This window comes from Melospiza georgiana, chromosome 2 (genome assembly GCF_028018845.1).
Source record: "Melospiza georgiana isolate bMelGeo1 chromosome 2, bMelGeo1.pri, whole genome shotgun sequence".
In the NCBI taxonomy this organism is placed as follows: domain Eukaryota; kingdom Metazoa; phylum Chordata; class Aves; order Passeriformes; family Passerellidae; genus Melospiza; species Melospiza georgiana.
Genome location: NC_080431.1, coordinates 65,495,736 through 65,515,478, shown reverse-complemented (window position 1 = coordinate 65,515,478; position 19,743 = coordinate 65,495,736). Strand labels below are relative to the sequence as shown.

At 41.8% G+C, this 19,743-nt stretch overlaps 1 protein-coding gene across 4 annotated transcripts in view; it reads left to right on the top strand.

Annotated features, from left to right (window-relative positions):
- Nucleotides 1-5,326, top strand: part of ELMOD1 (ELMO domain containing 1) — a 43,331-nt gene extending 38,005 nt beyond the window's left edge. For all 4 annotated transcript variants that reach the window (XM_058045620.1, XM_058045618.1, XM_058045622.1 and 1 more), the window contains 3 exons: nt 1,455-1,505; nt 2,990-3,123; nt 3,963-5,326. In XM_058045620.1, the coding sequence (XP_057901603.1) occupies nt 1,455-1,505; nt 2,990-3,123; nt 3,963-4,135 (358 nt within the window). In that variant the 3' untranslated portion in view covers nt 4,136-5,326. The remainder of the gene's footprint in view (nt 1-1,454; nt 1,506-2,989; nt 3,124-3,962) is intronic.
- The last annotated feature ends 14,417 nt before the right edge of the window (nt 5,327-19,743 follow it).

Sequence of the window (19,743 nt, the reverse complement as noted above, 5' to 3'; positions counted from 1 at the left end):
TTGAGTTCCTAGTGATAATTCTGTGACAAAAAGCCCTTGGAACATATTAGTGTGCTTCATTTGCATGTTTGATTACCAAGGGCAGTCTTGGAGTGCAGTGTGAGCATGTGCAATTTCTGTGCCTTGACAGAGCATTCAGTAGAAGATAGATGCTGCAGGTGGTGCCCCTGGTGATCTTCCTGGCGTGGTTGCTTAGCAGCTGTGCTGTTTTCTGATGGGATCAATGGATTTCCTATCTCAGTTGAACTTTTTCACTTGCCCACATCCTATGTGTGCCACATTTATTATTCAGTCTTTACCTGGGGTTTTCTAACTGGTGTTATTCCACAGCCTACAAAGATGGTTCAGATTTTAGAGGATGAGCAAATAATAGGGTATTCCTGCCTGCAAAGTTATTTAGGAGCTGAAGTTTCTGTCCTTATGCCAGCTAGTAACCCTCAGGTCACAATGGCTGTGAACCTATTAGCATCTTAAGTAATTATTGATAACAATTTTTATATACTATATTTACATGAAGCTCAGGGAATTGTTTTTAGTGCAATTTATACTTACTGAAGTTCAAGAATAGTCTAAGAACAATGCTTTATAGACACAAAGCTGTCTATAATTTGGGACCTAAAGCTTGCAAACTCTGATTTGTCTTACTAGGGCAAAATTTCCACAGCCATGTCAAGGCTGTAGGCTCCTGGTTAGGGTCAGTTCTGTGCCTGCCTTTAGCTGGTTTCAAATGCAGGCAATGATTTCTGCTAAACTTGCTCATCTCAGTAGATTCAAACCTGGTTAGTGGGATGTTGGCTGACTGGATGGATCACACAGCTCTTTTAAATTGTTGGAGAGCTGAAATTTAGTTAAAAATGAATCTGTTCCCTGACTAATTTTATTTCAGGAAGGCGTCTTCTGTGTCCTTGAAAAGCACTGCATTATTGTGCCAAATAATAGGAAACTCTGTTCCTTATCTTTGGCTGTTGAGTGATTTCTAATTTGTCTGGTCATAAAAATTTACTGTCAGAGGGGTATTTTCATGTTTGCTGCCTCAGGTGAATCATGCCTCATCATCAGTGATGAGTATCACGAATATCTCTGAAAACACAAAAGAGCTAAAACCATCTTTGATTAGTTAAATATAATTTACAACTTCTTGTACAGCTCAAGCTTAACTGAAGTGGTTCACCTTTGTGGTCTATTTAGAAAACAATGAGTTTTTGCTGAGAGCATAGGTGCATTTTGTAATGGTGAGACCAGTTTGTTGGCAATGCTCTAAACCAGTTACTCATTTCAAGTCTGTTTCTATCAATCCATTCAGCCAGAAGGAGTGTTAAATGGTATTAGCCATATCAAAGAAGATAAAATATCATATTCAGGCAATATTATAGCATCAGAGAAGTTGAAAGAAAATATTTGTCAGTTAGTAATGTTTGGCAATATCTGGATTTTAACTATTTTTTCTTCCTCAGCCAACTTAGCAAAGCTGAATGGGAGAAGAAAAAGTTTGATAAGGCAATTGGGTAAGTTTAAAGACCTTTTTTGATTTCCTGCAAACACAGCAAATAACAGTGATGCTATATATTTGAGGGAGAAAAGTTGTTTCCTAGTTCTTTTTTAAAAGAAATTTCTGTGAGCATATGTACATCTGCCACACCTTGATTTTGGTCGAAGGTTACTGGAGAAACAATTCAAGTTACATTCAGAAAAAAATAAGCCAAAAATTTTGTAGCAAGGAGAAGCTTTCTTTGTGTGCTATATATAGTGTGGTGATTAATATCTGTTTAATTCTTCTTAGCACATGACATGATCAAGTTTCACTTCTTGCTGTCGAAGGCAGGTTCAGAACTGCTTTTAGGAAAATATAATAGCGAAGAAATAGTACTGAGGGTTTTTTCTTCTTTAGCAGAGGGTTTGGTAGAACTGCATTATTCATGGAAATGGAACAGGATGTTCCTTCTGAGTGTATCTAAAAATCTGTAATACAAGATTTTACTGCCCAGATTTAATTTTTCTGTGAAAGTTGCCATTAGGCAAGTTAACTTCATGCTGAAGTTAACTTCTGTACATCTGGTTTGTTTTTTTCCCTCCTGAAATGCAAAAAAAAGATTAAAGGAGAAGAAAATATTTCTGTTTGCTTGATAGAGGTAGTTGAAAAAATACCCAAGACAGTCTAGAGAAGACAGCTGTCTTTAGCTGAGAAAAAAAATCAATCACTGAATATCCAAACATGTTTGCTTTTGTGACGGAATGTCCGTGTGAGTCTTTATGTGCTTTCTTGGGAAATAGTCACTGCTAGAAATGTCAAATTTTTTATGAACCGGCCTTACAAGTTAGCTTCCAGTTTCTGAGTTTTGTTGTGCCTTAATATACTTCACTTGTTAATATCTCCTAGCAGGACAGAGTTTGCTTAATTAGTCTGATTTTCTTGTTTCTGTTTCCTGCAGGCTTTGATTTAGGATTTTGCCTGTTTTCTGGCCTTTGTCTCTAGTTCTCTTTTAGGGAGAAATCAGAGGTGACTCTGCTGGATGCTTTTCACAAGCTTTTTAGCCATATGAATGTCTTTTCAGGACAGGTTGTTGAAGCACGATGTTCCTAACTATGGGTAATGAGTTCCAGTGGGAACTCCAGCAGTTAAAAATAACAGATGATGGGTCACCCTGCAGCCTGGCCACCGTGTGGAGTCCTTGCCCTGCTTCAGAGGCGAGTGCAGGAGCACAGGGACGTCTGTGCTTGTTCTTATTTTGTAGGAATTAATCAGTACTGTTCCCCTGAAAAGGCTGGCACAGTGATGAGACTCCTGTTTTTACTGTGACCACGTACTTCCCAAGGGAAATGCTGTACAAAGCACACAGAATACATGTTTTCCTTGATTTGCACCCCACACGCACCTTGGAAATTCACAAAGGAGAGAATTAATGCATCTCAGTAACAGGGTCATCAGTGTTCCTTAAAATATGACAAAAGAAGGTGAATTCTCAACAAAAGTTGCTGCTTTTCCTTACAGCTACTCTTTTGCCATTGTGGGCATTAACATAACAGACCTTGCATACAACCTGCTTGTGAGTGGGGCTCTGAAGACCCATTTCTACAACGTTGCTCCAGAAGCACCCACGCTCACCCACTTCCAGCAGACGTTCTGTAAGTGCTGGGTGGGAGTGTGGGGCAAGGGGTGGAAATGCATAATTGGTACTCTGCTAACATACTACTGCCCATAGTTTAAAAAAAGAAATAAAGTCTTCTGACACAGCATAGAGAATGTGCCCTCCTGTCTCAGATGCTTGGATTCTGCTCTTCAGCTCTGATGGAGGCCACCACCAAGCCAAGGTGTAAAACAAATTAAGAAACGCAAACAAAAAATGCACTAAGCACCTTACCAAGTGACCTTGCTCTTTTTTAAATAATAAGAAAAAAGCAAATGTGCTTTAAGGAGTGTCTGAATATTGTTTCCCCTTAAATCCAACTGTCATATGATACTGCATCTACATTCCAGTGTTACTCCCCACCCTTCAGCAGAGCTGCAGCTCCACCGCCAAAATAATGTTTTGACAGCTCTGTCCCCTGTATTTAAGCATCCCTGCTGCAGCAGAGGCCTGCTGTTCATCTTTGCACAGTGGGAGTAACACTTCTAATATTTTTCAATGTGTAGGCAAGGAACTGATAATGAGCACTTGCAACATCTCTCCCTCTTTTTATACTCCCTGGTTTTATGTTTCAGTTTGTGAATCCATATGTCAAGATGACTAGTGACTTATTGTATTTATTGTGAGAGATTCTGCCAGTGAGTGTAATATTCATCCAATTTTGGCCTTGTCCAGAATAGGTTTAGTCTTGTTCCTGCCCAGTGTCATGAGGTGTCAGATCTCAGTGAAAAGGATTATCTTTGCAGATCATAATTATTAGTTCCAGGCTAGTTTCTAATTTTATATGTCATCTTTACATGCAGTATTTATCTCTTCTTCCTTCGTATTGTTTTGTAGGCTACTTAATGCATGAATTCCACAAATTCTGGATTGATGAGGATCCACTGGACATAATGGAATTTAATCGCGTCAGAGAGAAATTTTACAAGCGAATCTTGAGACAGCTCCAGAACCCAGAGATGGCTCTGTGTCCTCACTTTGCTGCATCAGAAAGTTTAATCAATATGTAGTTACTCAGTTGATTTAATTTGGAAGCACTGTCTCACTCTTGGTTTAGATCACTGTTAGACCATCACTAGCATACTGAATGACCATGGCAATCGTGTGCATGTTTTTGGCGCAGTGTTCATCTATTTTTGTCACATGATCCCCTTATGCTTCTCTTGCTGGGGATTTTTCATTTTAAATGGGTGCTCATATTGCCTCATTATGCAGTGTTACCTTCTGAATTGATGTCCAGATATCAGAGTTTTTCTATTTTTTTAGACTTTCCTCATAATTCAGCATTGACAATTGAATTGTATTTCTCTAGCAGTGTTTTTGTATATGTGGAATAAGTAGCTGGATCTTGTATTGTGAAAGCTTTTTAACTTCTCGGTATGTTTTAAGATAACTACTGGCATTTCAAGCAAAATATATGTTTGGACCTCATCTAGAAGATAATGTAATTTAATCTAATTCAGACAAACACATTTAAGTCCAATTTTCTCCATGCAACCATTATATGCTTAATGCAAAATTAATGAGGCTTGTGAGATACAACTTTCAGTGAGAAGAGTTTATGCAGAATTATGATCAAATGCATGAATACCAAATGGTCTGGTGATGCTAACACAGTGAGCTGTGAGCACATTCACAACTAAGAGATACCGGCAGGGGCCAAAAATTATAACATCAGGCTGTTGTCACCAAACCCACCACACTGAGGCCTGGTCTAGATTCCTGCACATTCCTTTGGATATGCAGAGGTTGGTGCTTTGTGTCACACGTTGGAAGGCAACATGATTTGGTCACGTGGTGCTTGGTGAATTCAGGGAAGCAAAATTATTTATCTTTTCTTTGAACTACTGAAAATGTTGCTTTGGTTGTTAATTCAGTTCCTAAGAGCTGGGAGAAATATTTGGTTAGAAGGTTTAGAACAAAACTGCTTGTGTTTCCCAGACTGCTTATAAAAAAAATTCAAAATGGCAAACTGCCTTTTTTCTAAAAGCATAAATGAATAAAAGTGTTTGACAATAAGATTGTGTAGTATACTGAACAACATCTACCATGGCATTTCATACCCATGGTATTTTTTACCTTCTAAGCAATCAATTTTAGTATTATATGTTTGTGTAAATCACTTGCATATGGAGATTAAATTGAGTAGTGTCCAACTACTTGTGAATATATGAATAAATTATACATCATTCTAAACTGAAGCACTGTGGGTTTTATTTTTGAGATATGCAGTAGTACAGAGGAAAAGTGTTTTACTTAATGGATGAGGTAAAATGGGTTGTAACAGCTCTGTGGTATTCCTGAGGATGAAGTGTGATCACAACTTCTTCAGATAAGGTGCTTTATATCATTTTAGTTACTGCTTGGGCCATCACTTTATTTAACTAAATAAATAAATGAATAAATGGAAGTACTTCAACTTCCTAGGAAACTCCTTGGGTTTAAGTTGTCTCATTTCTTTGCTAAAATGTAAGCTGGGGGTCAGGACTTCTCTACACGGCTGGAAACTTGCACTCATGGAGTTAATCAGCAACATTTTATGGGTGTTGCAATAATTAGTCTTTCCCAATGAATCTGGAAATACGGAACTGGAAACATTAACATTTGCATATTTTGCATGGGAATTCAAGGAATAAAAACTATGCATGTTCAACTTAATACCATTGATTTTGGAAAGTGATTATTTATAGCCATTAGGTCTCGAGGACTTTTTTGTGTGACTCTTGAAGCTTCTAAACTAGGTTTCTAGTAACAGTTTTCATTGTTTCAAGTTTTAGGCTCTCTTTCTCTTTCCTTGCCCCACTCTGACTTAAATATCTTCTGCAATTTATTAGGTTACTGGTTTATTTTTAATAGTCTGCAGTGGAGTTCATGAAGTTGCGGGGGAGGGAGGGAAGGTTCCTGCTACCTTCTTACTGCTCTGATCCTCTCAGGTGTGCCTTGTCTCAAGGTGTCAACTTCAAATAAACCAGAAAATGTCATCTGGCTCTGTGTCAGATTGTATCAGTATAATCTAACTAGTTTGGGTGATTATTTTTCCTGTCTTACAGGAAGATAGATTTAATGAAGTGAAAGTGTGAAATTCCTTCTCCTGTGGAGCCCTTGCATGCTGGTGCCTTCAAATCTTCCTGCCCGCTTGTGCTTCAGCTTTGTCCTGTGTTTTTGTTCCCAAAATCAATGTCAAACCTGGAGCAGAGAATATCCCTGGTGGGTGCCCAAAACTGGCTGGGCATGCTGAGGGAGGATGTCTGTGGGGCACGGCCTTCCTTCCTCCCCAAGAATGACCTCTTACAATAATATAAACCTAAGCGTTTTTTAAAATGTTAGAATTTATGCTTTCACTAAGCATACTGACCTGTGAGCAACTGGATGCTGCTTTCCCTAGGGAGGAGAAAATTAAAGAAAAGAGGGAAGGGGGGCGGCGGATGTGTGAAGTATTAAATAGTTTTTTCAATAAGGAAGAATCAATATTTATACTCACTGCAGGGTGCAGAATTTGGTTTAATTAAGTGTAAAGAAGGTTTAGGTCGGATCTTTCCAAAAAACCTTCCACAGCTTCATGGTTCTTGCATTTCACCAACCATCTCTCTCAGGCTCATGCCTAGTCATGTTCATCTCAGGCAGCAAGTGACTCCTGCCCAGGCTGCAAAGTAAATGGCCACCTTCTTTTGTAACAAGTAATTTTTCTCAGGCAAATAATTCACATTGGCAATGCCATGCAGCCCAGGTGTTGTTTATAAAAGGCACAGCCATGTTGTAAGTCTAAGCTGCTACTTTACTGTATAAAATTCAAGACAGCCTGCTGAAGCTATGCAGAATATGCATTGCTTAGAATATGTATGGCTTTAGGTCAGAGGGTGAAAATATAACTGATGAAGGTATAACATTGGGAGATTGAATGTGTTAAAATGCAGAAATATTAACCTTGATTTGTTTAAAGCCGGGGGGAAAAGGGCTAGGTAGTGTTTGAGTTCTTTAATTCTGTATTCATCCTTTTATAATGGTGCCTATATTCTTCTCTGTTACACATTCAAGCACTTCCCATAGCACAGCATTTTCTTATCCCCTCTAATGTGTATTTAAATTGTTACCAGGGCTCCTTTAACAACATCGGTGGGCACGGACTTGTCTTCAGTAACCTTGGTGCTTCAGTAACTTTTCCATCTACATGCTCCACAGCCTCTGGATCTGTGCCTGGGGGGTTGATTACAGCCAGGAGGAGGAGAGCAAGTGCTACTCCACCTTCCTGACACTCTTTGGCTTGTAGCTTTTTTTGTTCTTTGAGGGAAGGAGAAATATTTTTGCAGCACTTCTAATTGGCTCTTTCGGAAGATAGTTTTTCAAATGCTGGTGCTGGTGGTATTTCTATATGCTGTTTTTAGAAGCAAACAAGGTCTACCTTATGTATACAATTTTCCTTGGATAATTTTATCTCCTGACTGTTTCCTGGAGCAGCACTGAAGCTCTATTGAAAAATTTACTGTCATTTAGAGGGTAAAGGAGATTAATTTATTGTCTTTTTTAATGAAAGAGCAATCTCTAAAAGCACCTGTGCCCACTATGAGCCCTGTGGGGCACAGACAGCTGGTGATGATTTAGCAGACTAAAACACTTTGCTGCAAGCAGGGCATTTTCAGCATGTCTCCAGCTGAAAAAAAGTGCTGTTAGATGGAACAGGATGTATGTGAACAGAGTGCTGATGCTCAGGTTAATGAACCCAGATTTGTCTCCAATGGCCCAAAGAATCACTGGTAGCATCATAATACATTGGCTTCCATTATGAGGGACCGTCATTTCTTTCTTAATCCCTCCCTTCATGGATTGTGATTAGCTTTTAACATGCCATTTGCTGACCTGTCCCTTTTTGTCAGAATGTGACCAGAGATTTGTGACCCTTCCACAGGAGTGACCAGCATGGCAGGGTTGTCCCCTAGTGTGGTATTGCAGATTGTTGTCATTCCTGCCCGAGCTCTAGGGGAAACCTCAATCCACAGGTCCACCACTTGGATGGATCTGGCCAAGGTAGGAACCAGCTGGAATAATAACTGGAGAGCAATTCTATAACTGTTAACTTCATGTCTTTGGCAAGTGCTGTAGGGGAAATAGGGAAACTCTGTATGCACTTTGGAAAATATGGTAACTCTGATTATACTTGCTTCTGTCCTCCAGCTGGCTCTTAACAAGCTTGACATCATCAACATTTTAACATCATCGTGACCATTTTGACATTACAGGAAGACTCCTCTGGAACTGTGATTTTCAGAGAATTGTTCTACTTTGAATCTTGTAAACTACCCTGATTTCCACCTCTCAGTCCTCACTTGGAAATTGTTCCAATGGGAGCTCAAATTTTGCACTAATGAATCCTCTAGGCTACACTGAGACAAACAGTAGGGTTCCCCTCTCTGCTCTTGCATCTGCAGCATGGTGCAGCTAAAAATCACATAAATTATTAAAATAGATGTTTTGCAGAAAACAATCCTGAAATGGATAAGGCAATGAATTATTCATTGTTTTCCTTGGTTTGCAGCAGAGCAGGTTTTCTGTAAGACTTGCCAATGATTAGACAGGACTCTTCCTACCAGATCCTAGAGGAATATAGTAGGACAGGCTTTGTGCTTTCCCCTGTGAGCAGTGCACATAGAAATCAGGTCATTACTTATTCTAGCAAAGAAAACTGTTCTACTCTATATAGAACTATAATTAGAGAAGAGATTTAGCTCTAAAACCTCCAAGCAAGAGCTGGGGTCAGGAGCTAAACTCCAAAGGAGCTGTGAGGAAGGGCAGAGGGCTGGTTACTAGGCCTGGGCTCCACTGTGCTGAAGGACTGCCAAAACTTTAGGTGGTGTATTCCCAGAAAAGCTTACAGCTTGGAATGAGGGAGGCCAGCAGGATGGGGAAGCACGAGGCCAACACACACCAGCACAGCTGGCAGCTCAGCAAAGCAGATCAGCACAAGAGGAGCTGGAAAAAAGAGACATGAGGTCTCCTATTGTACGTTTACAGGCAGTATTGCCCAATTGAAAGGGTAATCAGGGAAGACACATGCAGGTGACTGTGCAAAACCTAACCCAAGGACAACAGGGCATGGCACTGTGACACTGGAAATGAGGACAAACATAGGAGACCCCAGCTTGAGCACTGCACTGAGCTCTGAGGTCCACAACACAGGGAGGACACGGAACTGTTGGAGCAAGTTCATAGGAGGGACACCAGGATGGTTGATTAAAGGGATGGAGCTCCTCCACATGAAGAAAGGCTGAGAGAATTGGGATTGCTCAGCCTGGAAAAGAGTAGCCTTGGGGTGACCTAATTGCAGCTGTTCAGTACCTGAAGGGGCCTACAGGATGGAGAGGCTATTCACAAGGGGGAATGGCTTCCAGATAAAAGAGGGAAGGTTTAGATTAAATATTAGGAAGAAATTCTTTACTGTGAGGGTAGTGAGGCATGGGAACAGGTTGCCCAGAGAATTTGTGGATGCCCCATCCCTGGAAGTGTTTAAATATGGGTTGGATGCAGCTCTGAGCAACCTGGTCTAGAGGAAGATGTCTCTGCCCATGGCAGGTGATTAGAACCAGATGAACTTTAGGGTCCCTTCCAGTCCAGGCCATTCTGTTATTCTGTGATCCCTGGTGCCTACCACACAGATGAGAAGAAAATCTGTGATTCTCAAAAGAGACTAGTCAGGAAGTATCAATAATATATACACATAGCCTCGATGTAAAGCCCTGAGGGGAGGCTAAGGGCCAAAGTGGGGTCCTTGGTCATGGTCCAGAGACAAGATAGGATTTTTCTCCTAAGATAGAAAGTGCTTTATAGGCACATCAGCCTATGAATGAGCAGGCAGCCTATGAGCCTGCCTGCTCACCCCTGAGAATCTGCCGCTGTTTGATGTGCTGGATGGGGGAACACCAAAGGGGCAGGATGCAGAAGACCCAAGGATGCAGTTTGCTGTCTCTCTTTGATAGGGGAATTTGCGATGCCAACTTGGCTCTGGGTGGTCTCACACGTTCCTTTAAGCTGTTGTGATTAGCCACCATTTGCCTCTTCACTCTCTCAGTTTTCCATTCACATTGGCTGGTTGGTTTGAATTTAAGGCAACTGGCACACACTTCACCCCAGTCTCCATGCCTCTGGCCCTTCTCACATGTTTGTCAGCAAGCCATTTTGCAGAGGATATGAGTGTCACTTCTCCTCAGCTCTGTGGCCAAAAAAGAACAGAAAAAGAAGAGTGGGGGCAGGGTGCTCTGAGCAGGCTGCTCTGGAATGTCCTGACCTGGTGAGCCCCCTCCTCCTCCTGCCATGCCCTGGCCCAGCTTGCAGGAGGCCACTGTGACACCAGGGGTGGGAAAGCTGCTCTGAGCTTGGCTGTGTCAAGGCTGCTGTCTCCAAGTGCTTTGTGCCTGTCTTGAGGGCTGTGGGAAAAGGACATGAGCACGTGGCTGCATGGACAACCCAGGGCTTCTCTAGTTAGCTGCTGACAGTGCCTGGGGTTGTTCTGCCCCTCAAGCACCCTCAGCCTCCCACCAGGCTCTCTCCAGGGGGAATCAGCTTTTTCTGTCTTGCAGAAGCAGGTGTTATTTTGTCCATGCCTGAGACTGGCCTCAGTTAGTGTAAGTCATGCCTGCCTGCTGTGAAACTCAGCAAGTTTACACTGGTTCCAAATCTGACTGGAATAAATGAGTCCAGCAACAGCAGAGAACAGGGGATCCTGAGCCATGGCAAGAAGTTATAATCCCAGCACAGTACTCTCCTTCATTTGCTGGATAAAAAGACAGGTCTGAGGAGATGTGAACATCAACGATCTAGCTGTAACCAAATATCAGTAAAAATAAAATAAACTCCTTAACACCAATGTAATATTAAGAATCAGGTGTTCTTTATTTGTCAGAAGGCATGAGGGAATATTTCCTTCAAAATACTGTGCATGCTGAGTACAGGAAAGCTTCTGGTTTTATACTGTATTTCACATACATATTCACTGATTGCCCCAGAATAAACACATATATGATAGTCACGTCCCTGAAATCATTGACATATTTTCTCTCCCCTTTACACATGTTCTTCTGTGCTGGGGGTCTCTTTGGTGGTCCCTGGTGGTCAGCACAAAGTCACACCTGAATGATCAGTGAACTAGTAAAAGTTGGCAGAACTGGGGCTGGTTGCTTTCCAGCTCTCCTTCTTATACAATGGGCATTGTGCCGTTCCATAGGCCAGTGGGTTTTAAAGAATAAGCATTGTGTTAGCTCTCCAGGTGTAGATGATTTTTCATCTGGCAGCATGAGAATGGGTCAGAAAGCCTTCCTTGATCACTGGTGTGAGTGCCCTTGTATTAATGGGTAGACTAAGCCTTCATATCCTTAGAGACTATTTGAAAAGCTTGCCAGTGACTTTCTCCTTGTGTGAAATATCAGTGCTTTTGGAATGCTAAACTAATTTCTAATTCCAGCAGAGATACAGATAGATGGTGGGAACCTGCCTTTTGGAGCTGTCTGAACTGCAAATCAAAGAGACATACTGGCACTTCTTTTGCATGTATAGGTGCAAGTTAAGAACAGAGAATAAAGTATTAAGCATCACTATCTAGAAACAGTATCCTTTGTGATCCTCTTCAATTTATTATGGATGTCTATAATCACTGCCTTTGAGTCTTATACACAATAGAGATTAACTTCTATGTCACAGTTCTGTTCCATTATATTTTAGGCATAGCAATGACAGCTCCTAGACATCTGAGTGATGAGAATTAGAAACTCTCATGCCCAAAGAGAGAGAATTGCCTTTGGGGTAGATCATTGTGTGAGGCAATGCTTCCTATGTCATTTGGGTTAGGTCATCTGTGATGCTACTGAAAATTTAATCAATATAACCCTAATATCAGTGCCTAAACTTCAGAGAGGGATATCAGCACAGGTGAAAACATTCATAAGACCATGTACCTATCCAGGAAAAAGGTAAGCCTGAAATACCCAAATTGCAGTTGGGGGCTGCAGAGTGATGAATTACCTGCACAGGCAGTGGGACTTCTACGTCAGTCTTGCACTGTGCCAGGAGTTAATTCCAGGACGTGTTAACTCACTGCTGCTCTTGAGATCAAAGCAGTTAGAATATCTTTATTTTCTTCATGTTAAACTGTCTGTTACAAACACTGCAATGGGAAAAATACTGTGGTTTAGAGAGGGCAGATTTTTTGTTAACAAGCCTACATAATATCAGTGTATCTCAGCTGCCTGCTGTCCTATGACTGACTCCCAATAGCCATGCTCCAGCAAGGACAAGCAAAGCTTTGCCCATCATAAGAAATTCAGCTTCACAAAATCCCTGTACGTGGACAAATAACACCTACTTGTCACATTTGAGGAAAAGGAGGTGCCATGCAAAATAATGTAGGTTTCAGGTATGCCAGTGCATGGGAGAGGCCTGAATTCCCATGCTCTCCTTTCTTGCTTCAGCAATGAGGGTGTTTTCCCCAAAAGACAAGTAGAATACCATCTGAGAATGAAATATCTTGGTTTACAACTGTTAAACACAATTTTTGGGTATGATCTCATTGTTTTGTCTCAGCTGCTGAAGCAGCTACTTCTCTGACATGGCTGCATTTTGCAGTTTTCCGTATATATACACACTGAATATGGAATACAGTGTCTCATCTTGCTTAAAGCTATCACATCACCATCATCCTGCAACACTTGAAATCTGACCTTTAAGCAATATCTGTGCCAGTTTTGGCTGAGGTAGAGTTTTCTTCATATTAGCTACTACAGGGCTGTTTTGGATCCGTGCTAGAAACAGTGTTGATAATACAGAGGTATTTTTGTTATTTCTGAGAAGGCCTTGCACCAAGACAGCAGTGAGTAGGCTGGGGGTGCACAAGAAGTTGGAAGGGGGCAAAGTGTGGACCAACAAGGTATTCTAGACCATATGGAATCATAATCAGCTTATAAAACTGGGAGAAGAAGGAGGAAATGGGGATGCTTAGAGTGATGGTGTTTGTCTTCCCAAATAATCATTAAATGTGATAGATCCTTTCCCTGGAGATGGCTAAGCATCCACTCGCCCATGGGAAGTGGTGAATTAATTCCTTATTTTGTTTTGTTTGTATGTGAGGGTTTTTCTTTTCCTATTAAACTGTCTTTATCTCAGCCCATTACTTTCTTGATTTTACCCTTCTGATTCCCTCCTCCATCCCACTGTTGGGAGGGTGAAGGAGTCACTGGGGATGCAGAGTTGCCATCTGGGGCTAAACCCCAACACCACCTAAACGCAGAAAGTCAGATTACCCCTGGAGGGGGGGCAGCTTCCTCTGTTTAATTCCCAGCACTTTTTCTAGTTTCTAACAAGTTAACCATCGTATCAAAACCTTTGGGTTTTCCCTCCTTGGTTATTTTTTCACCTGCATTCTTGTTTCCTCAAAACCAAAGTCTCACTCCCCATTCAAAATTTTCGTTCTTGCAAGGCCCCCACAACCGAAGTCTTCACCACTGATGTCTGACTATACAATGAATAATAAGGGAAAAAAAGCCTCCAAAACACAAAAGACCACTTCAAAGCCATAAGCACTAACATTTTTATGAACAGCCTCACATTATGGTGAGTGAAGGGCTATCATGATGGTGAGAGGTCTAGAGAGGAAGCTGTATGAAGAGCCACGGGGGTCCCTTGGTCTGTTCAGCCTGGGGAGACTGAGGGGAAACCTCACTGCAGTCTGCAGCTTCCCTGTGAGGGGAAGAGGAGGGGCAGGCACTGATCTCTGCTCTGTGGTGCCCAGTGACAGGAGACGAGGGAATGGGCCTGAAGTTTTGTCAGGGAGGTTTAGGTTGGATATTTTGAAAGGGTTTTTCAACCAGAAGGTTGATGGGCAGTGGAACAGGCTCTCCAGGGAAGCTGTCACAACACAAAGCCTGACAGAGTTCAAGAAGGACTTGTAAAATGCTCTGACCCACATGGTGTGATTCTTGGAGTCATCCTGTGCAGGGACAGAAATTGGTCTTCAGTGATCTTTGTGGATCCCTTACAACTCAGGTGATTCAATGATTAATTGCCTTCCAGCTGACCCCTCTGCACTACAACCAAGAACCGTTCTGGGGTAAAAGCACGAGATTTCTCTTCTTGGTCTAAAAAGCAACCAGAGGCTGTGGACAGCCCCGTTCTCCCGGTGCCAGGGTCCCTCCCAGCGCCGCCTCCCGCCGGGCAGAGCCGCCCCGGCAGCCGCGGAGGGCGAAGCCGCCGGTTCAGCACCCTGGACAGCGCCGGGCCAGCGCCGCTCCCGGTGCGACCCACTGGGGACATTGGGACCCCGAGGCACAAACAACAACATTCTCCGAGCTCCTGTAATTCCCCTCCCACAGCCCTTGGCTGCCGCTGAGTGCTGGAGCAATAGCAGTGGGGATGCTTGGTAACTATCTCCAAGAAAGCCCTGTTAATCAAATGAGGTAAATTTTAGTTGTTTCTGATGGAATTCAGAGCTTGGCAGTCGTGTTGAGGCCATGCCCTTCAGGGCTTTGGATCTGTATGGGGGATTTTTCGCTCAGTTTGCCTGTCAGAGTTCACTGAGAGGCCGGACAATGCTCTCGGCCATGTGGTTTAGTTTTAATATTTCTGCAAGCTGCAGGGTGTTGGATTTGATGATCCTTACGGGTCTCCTTTCAACTTGAAATAATTTATGATTCTATTCTATCAAGAGTTTCTTGAATAGGAGTTGGCTGTTGGGAATTCCCTCACCTTGGGGATAGTCTGCCAAAGACCCTGCACTTCAGACCTGACAGATCCCAAAGAGACAGGAGCAGCCTGGAGGAAATAAAATCAGAGCAGCATTTGTCTTCCCTGAGGCAAGCATTTTCCATGCTGTGAGACACTGCTCTGAGTCACCTAAACACTTCCTAAATTCCATAAAGGCAAGTGCACATAGGTCTATTCACATCTCCTTGTTTCTTCCTGTAAGCAAATTACAGCAACATTCTATTAGCATTTCTCTCCATTGTAAAGTGTCCTCCTCTTCATTGAGCCAGGCTGGGAAGGCTGAGGCCTCTTAAACTCTGTGATATTTCTTTCACAGGAAATCCTTAAGAGGTAGTATCCCTCTCCAAGCTAGGACAGTGGTTGTAAAGTATTCCTGATGGATTTTTGAACCCATTCCCTGGGACCACTGGCAGCATCTCTTGACATTTGTAGCCCCACACCTCTCAGCAATGTAGCATAGCAATCAACTACACCAGCCAGTAGTTAGACTATGAAAACTGCTCCAAAGTCTCTGTTGCTAACATCCAAACCCATTACTTCATGTGCAAGGAAAAGTTTTTTCTTTCTTTCTTCTTTGATGCTATGTTGTATGTATTTGAAGGCTGTCAACAATCTTCCTTTGTCATATTTGGCCCATGTTCATTCCCAGTGAGGTGCCTGGTGTCTGCTGCTGGGGCTGGTCACATTGGTGCCCTGATGGTAGGTGAAGCAAGGTGCAATAACTCTTCAGAATACCTACTGAGATTTAGCAGTCTGTGGGTTAAGATTCCTGTGGAGCCCCAGCAAGGCTATTCTCATATTTGTCAGGTCTTGATGCCTTTTATTCTCCTTCTGCAGATTTGTCTAAACATTTTAAACATATCTGTTCTGTTTTCTTTCAAAACATCTTGTACTTTTGAGTTTTACACTTCAGTTTTGCTTTGCCAAATGCCTTTCTTCATTTTATATGTCGCTATTATGTTTGCCATTTATTTGATAGACTGAGAGACTGCAAATAGCCAGTCTTCTTGCCTTTATTTGCTATTACTCATGTCTTTTCCTCAGTTACCTTTTTCTTCAAGGTAAAGGGATCTATGTCTACCAAATTTCTTCTCAAGTCAAAACTTTTACAATGCTTTTTATTATTTTATTGCTCTCTGCAATTTTTCCAACACTGCCCATGGAGCTGATGTGTTCAGGGAACTCTCTGCAATTATTCCTAGATTTTTCCTGTATGCCAGTGCCTGCTGAGCTCATTATTTTGTGTTGGAATATTCTCTCTCCCAATGTATTCTCCTTCACATTTGTCACCTTTTAACTTTATCTACCATTATATAACTTACGATTTGGCATTCAGATGACTTTCTGCAACCCCTCGTTTATGACATGTATACCACCAGAAAATTTTGCAGTCCTTCTGCTTTTTCTGTAAATATGTTAAACAGCGAAGGCTCCTGTAGACTTCCTTTTATTATCCAATTTCACTGTTCACTGCCGCTCTCTTTCCATCTTTCACCCAGATAAAGGCAGAAGTCTCCTCTTGCTCCCATCACAGTTTGTGGTTTTTAAAATGTATTGATTGGCTCACTTTTACTGTTTCAGAATTGTAATAGGTACCAAGAGCAAGATTTCCCTTTGCTGAAGCCTTGCCGACTTTTCCACTTAGATTCATACAACTGTCGAATTTTTTAGTTTGAAAAAGACCTTTAAAATCATCAGCCCCAACCATTAACCTGGCACTGCCAAGTCCACCATTAAATCACATCCCTGAATGCCACATCTACACTTTTTTTATATACCTCCAGAGAATCTGATTCCACCACTTCTGTGGACAGCCTGTTCCAATGCTTGACAACCCAAGGCAACTGTGAGCCTTTGAATTCTGTCTGGTTTTCTATGGTTTGGTGGGGTTTTTTTTGGAAATAGAGCTTCCTGGTCTGTAACTGCCCAACTGTCCTCTGCTTTCCTCTTAAGAACTGATACTTCATCTGCCACCTCCCATTTCTCTGGTACCAGTCTGATGTGAGAAATAAGTTACACTCCACAGTAACTTGGCAGGCAATTTCATATCCAAGCTGCTTTAAAATCACCAGGTGAACATCATCTGGTCCTGCTGATATATCACTGCTCATGCTATTGGCTTCTGGCCCATCGGTTGAGACCATTACTCATCACCTGCAGATAAAAGTTCTAGCCCAGAAACTCTCATAATCCCTTCTACAGGGAGCACTGCTGCAGGTAATTAATATACCTTTCCTATACCAAATGTATTTTCTGAGCACTCCTGCTCTGTATCTATCATCTGCAAACCCTGCAGTCTCCTGGCAGGTTGCCTGCTTCTGATGTATTTTATTTTTAGCTTTTAATGCATCTGCTGTGCTGTTAATCAACAGTTTTCTTGCCCTCCTTACAACTTTTTATTTAACTTTCCTGAGTTCTCTTCAGTTTTGCCAATGTAGATACATTTTCTGTGTTTTAAGCAGTAGTATTTTATTGATAACTCCTCCCTGTGCTTTGCTGATTCTTCTTTCAGCCTTCCTAGTTCCATAAGGAAGTTTCCCTCGCGCACATTGTGGTCATTGTCACACCATCATTTTACAAAGGTAACATTTGATCCTGATCCTGTGTCCTGTTAATGGCTGCACGACTTCTCCTTCTGTGACATCTGACTGCCCAAGGGGAAATAATTTATGTTACTAAAAAATGTACCAGGAATTAGAGGCCAGTTTGACATTTTCCCACTTTGTGGAGGTGGTGTGAAGCTGGAGTTTTCTATGGCCACAATGCTTTCTGCCTTACAGCCTCCCTGGTGTCTTATTCTGGTTGACACTTCAGTCCTAATTGCACTTTTCCTATTTTTGAAATGTCAGGCTGGAGGGTTATTATTTTTTTTAACAGTGAGTTTATTTTGATAAAGATTTTTTTAATGCATACTGCACCTTCTTTACTGATATTGTCATCTTTATCTTTCTAATATTTGCATTAACACCATGTCCTATGGTCTTTTTCTTTTTCTGGCTAAATGGGCCTTTATTTGTTGAAATTTCTGATTGGTTTTTCTTTTTCCCATCTGAATTTCATTGACTTTCACTCTGTCCTGTGTCAGGGAATGCAGTATGGTATGATTTAAATCTATAAGCTGAGCACTACACATTTGGAGCTGGCTGTTTATGCAGACAAGCTTTCCCCAAGCGTGAAAGGGATTTTTCAGTAATTTCAGTGCTCAGCTGAGTGCAGCCTCAGAAGAGAGAAGAGCCAAAATTCCCAACCAAGGCTGCAGAAAGGAGTAGAAGTCAGGGGACAACAGGTATAAGTTCCCACTTATTAATCTCACAGAAGACTTGATTTAGCCTCATTATGACATGGAATTGACTGTATCTTATGCAACAGTTTCGGTTTCACATTTTTCTTGATACTCAGATAAAAATGCAGCTGAAGTTCCCAGAGGGATCATTAAGTAGGGAAGTATCCAGACTGAAAAAAGGAAAAAAAACAAGGCTTAGTGTTTTCAATGCTTACTATCTCTGATTTCAGTTAGATTTAAACCACTTAAAAAAAAATACAGTAGATTTAAAATTCTATTTTAAATAGAATAGAAAAAAAAATCTGTTCTAAATTTTAAAAACAAATCTGTTGCAAAAGAAGTCTATTAAACTCAGTTAATTGATATTGCTTATTTTGTTCCAAGCCAAATAAGTTTTAGAACCTAGCAATTTGAAAGCATCGTTTGAAATAGAGGTATGTATTTAAAGTGTGAGGCTTTAATCATAGCTTAATTAAAGTGTTAATTAATTCTGCTTATAGTGAAATTCTTTTATTGAAAATTGTGTTGAAGTGGAAGATCCAAAGCTATTTCTGGCATATCTCTTCCAGATGATGCTAAAACAGAGCTCTGTGGAGGGCAGATCAGAACCAGAGAGACACAGAGGGGCAGATCCTTGTCTGACATAACCAGGCCCAGCTCCACTGGGGCACACTGGGGAAAAGGCTTGCAGCAAGCCAAGGCAGATCCTGCCTAACATGGTAACAAGGCTCAGGTCAATCCTGCAGGAACTGGCAGTCACCAGTGAAACTGTGCTGCAAGTATTAAAAAATTATATCCCTGCTTTTAGCTATGCCAAGAGATGTCTGAGAACAGCAAGCTGAGCAGCAGAAGGGTTGAATACAGCAGGGAAAAGAAGAACATGCAAAATCCATCCTAGATTATTTATTGCTCAACGTGTCCCGTAGTTTTGATTAAGGAATTGGGTCACTCCCACTAGATATTTTGGGTGATGCATCTGGGCCAGGCTGTCACAGAGATGTGCAAGCCCACACAAACGCCATGTGCATGTAAAAATGTGCAGATTTCTATAAGCACAAGGTAGGATCTTCTCCAGGAGCCCTCCTCCCAAGGCACATATCCATGAGGGATTAAGTCTCTCCTGAGCAACTGATACCTGGATCACCATGAATATCCTGACCCATCAATTTGATCTTCAGGTCACCTGAGCCACACTTGCTCCAGGCCTTCATACACGTGGCAGGGACAGCAGGATGGAGCAGACATGAACAGGGCAGGACATTATTCTGGTATTCTGTGTACATCTCTGGCCACGAGGCTGAGACAAAACCCACAAAACCCACTGCCTGCTTCCCAGGAGGGAAGAGTTGAAACACAGGGAAAACAGTCATTTGGAAGAGAGGCACAGCTCTGGCAGCTCATCTGGTTACACTAAAAGACATAAATGCAAAACCAAAAGATTAAGGCACATACAGAAACCTTCCTGGGCTGTGCTATACAAGCTGTACAAGAAGGAAGCATGAGTCTACATTTATCTAACAACTGCTGCCAAAACCAAATTATTGCTCATCTCTTTCATCCACCCACTACAGCCAAGAATTGGAAAGTACAAGTGGA